Source organism: Monopterus albus, unplaced genomic scaffold, assembly GCF_001952655.1.
Source record: "Monopterus albus unplaced genomic scaffold, M_albus_1.0 scaffold22.1, whole genome shotgun sequence".
In the NCBI taxonomy this organism is placed as follows: Eukaryota; Metazoa; Chordata; class Actinopteri; order Synbranchiformes; family Synbranchidae; genus Monopterus; species Monopterus albus.
The window spans coordinates 1,407,570-1,410,193 of NW_018127902.1; the positions used below are offsets into that span (position 1 = coordinate 1,407,570).

The following is a 2,624-nucleotide window of genomic DNA, read 5'->3' on the forward strand; positions in this document are numbered from 1 at the left end:
TCTCTGTGTTTTTCAGCATTAATGGAGACGTCACAGAAGTGTAAGTGACCTTTGCCAAGGGCACTGACACAACCCCAGACCATGACAGACCCTGGCTTTTGGATTTGTTGCTGGTAACAGTCTGGACAGTCCTTTTGGTCTTTGGTCTGGAGCACATGGTGTCCATTCCTTCCAAAAAAAGACCTAAAACACTGATTCATCTGACCACAGTACATGTTTCCACTGTGTGATGGTCCATCTCAGATGTCTCTGAGCCCAGAGCTTCTGGACACTGTTGACATAGGGCTTCCTTTTGGCACAGTAAAGTTTTGAGCAGCATTTATAGATGTAACTACATATTGTAGTGCCTGACACAGGTGTGCCAAAGTAATCCTGAGCCCACGTGGTTATATTGCTTATAGGAGAGTGACGATCCTTGATGCAGTGTCATCTGAGGGACCCATTCATCTTAGGCTTGCGCCCTTACCCTTTACGCACTTAAAATATACATGAATATGAAAAATATACAGTGTACGGTCAGGAAACAAAAGACATAAACATGAGAATAACAAAGAATTTGTGATTGCAACAATTTTCTAAGATGTGGTGTGTTATTTGACAGAAATGCAGTGGTGCCAATATTTTTGGCCATGATTGTAATAATTCAGTTGTGAATTATTACTAACCCACTTTTTTATATAACCAAAATATCATCATGAAACTACAACAGATTTGATAAAGCCACTGTCCTCTACCTGCACAGTACAACAGCCACACAGCAGGGTAAAATAAATAGCAAAATATCCTGATAGTTAGGAGATACTAAAATAGAATGAACAGACTAAAAGGAGAATAAATACTGGACGTAAATATCAATGGAATGATAATATTGCCTTGTTTGTGGTGGATGTACAAATTAGAAATTATTAACTAATAAGTTCACCATAAAGTTCTAATATGTCAGATTATAAAGTGTGATATGGGTGACATTTTTTTGTAAACCAACCTGAAAGTTAGCATTGCCCTGGTTCACTCAACAAAAAGCCAATGGGATTTTTCCACAGCCTTATGGATTATTGCAGAAAATAAACTCTGTGACAAATAACAGTTTATGACACTTACAGGTTTTGTTCAGCAACATAATCTTCATAAGTGAACACCACTGTTATGATTTTGAAACCCCACATACAATCACCAGAAATAAAAAGCAATTGTTAGGCTATAAACGAAACACAGTGTCACCACTATGACTTCCAACTTGTAATCTGATTTATAGCATGTACCTCTTTTACAAAATCCTTTCCTCTTAGCGTGAACTGATCCAGCTAGTGATCATGGCTGGGTCAGTTAGTTAGAATAGTTTGCAAGTGCACAAGCTTACAAATAAAGAGACTGTAAAGGTGGACTATTCAGTAGAGGAGTCTCTGTGATGATGTGTAAAATCCCAGACAGCCTCAGTAGTCTCATTTAGCTACTTGTTAGCAGCCGTCTTTTTTAAGATGTATAAAAGTATTAAAAATCATGAGTGGGGTATTTACTGATGTATTTTCTTTCATAGGACAAAACCTGAAAATGTATTAACCTTGTGTTAACAACAGACCTTATTTCAAGCATCTAACCAAAAACCCATTGACTTCAGGGTGAGGGAACTGGAAATGCAAAAATTCTGACTCAGTTCTGGGTTTTAGGACTCATTACTACGACACCCTATAGTGGCCTCAGTTGGTCAAAAAAATCATGTACTGCAACTTTAAATGAATATGAGGATGCATGGGGATAAAAGAGCCAATTCAAGAGAGAATCAAAGAACTCCATGATGCCAAGAAAAACATTTTTCCTGATTATCTCTTGTTGATTGCCAAAAAGTTTTAAATAAGACCAATCCAATCACATAAAAGGAAAAAGCTAACCAATGTAAACACTGGGGATACACAGCACATTTTGGAGAGAAACACTGAGTGTAAACAATAGTGGGGTTGCTCATAGGAAAACTGCATACAGTACCCAGGGCAAGACTAAAACTTTACTGTAATAAAATTACATTTGATGATACATAACAAAATTTGTTAGAAGAATGTCATAAGGCAGTGTTGACTACTACATAGTACTTTAACAATTTAGCAGAAAGCACAGAGTGACAGAACTCATATTAGCTGATATCAGTAGAACCTTTTTTTTGCTTTTGTAAATCAGTTGTAGTGCACAATACCAAGGCTTAACATATAACCACTATAACACTAAAATTAAAGCACATGCAAACTCACATTTACCAGGATCCTCCTGTCCTTTTAACAGGTCACTTTTCCAACACAGGCAGTTTATAACACCAGTACCATCATCCACTGTGAACAGAAGGAAAGATACTCCAAATCAGACCAAGAATATTTTGTTTTTGACATCTGGAATTCAAAGCCATCGTTTATGTTTTTAGGCTTTTACACAACAGGAGAATGTGTGCCAGTTTGTAAAATGAAAACAAAAACTGGAGCATTGTCACAGATGGAGACTTGCTGAATGCTCTATCCATAACATACAGTGAAGAACAGAAGTATTTGAACACCTGAGAAAATCAGTGTTAGTATTTGGTACAGAAACCTTTGTTTACAATTACAGAGGTCAAACGTTTCCTGTAGTTCTTGACCAGG

General features: G+C 37.0%; 1 protein-coding gene across 1 annotated transcript in view; it reads right to left on the reverse strand.

The window, feature by feature from the left end:
* stn1 (STN1 subunit of CST complex) overlaps positions 1–2,624 on the reverse strand; it is a 9,182-nt gene that overhangs the window by 4,266 nt on the left and 2,292 nt on the right. The window contains exon 3 of the mRNA XM_020594130.1: positions 2,244–2,321. Within this exon, the coding sequence (XP_020449786.1) occupies positions 2,244–2,321 (78 nt within the window). The remainder of the gene's footprint in view (positions 1–2,243; positions 2,322–2,624) is intronic.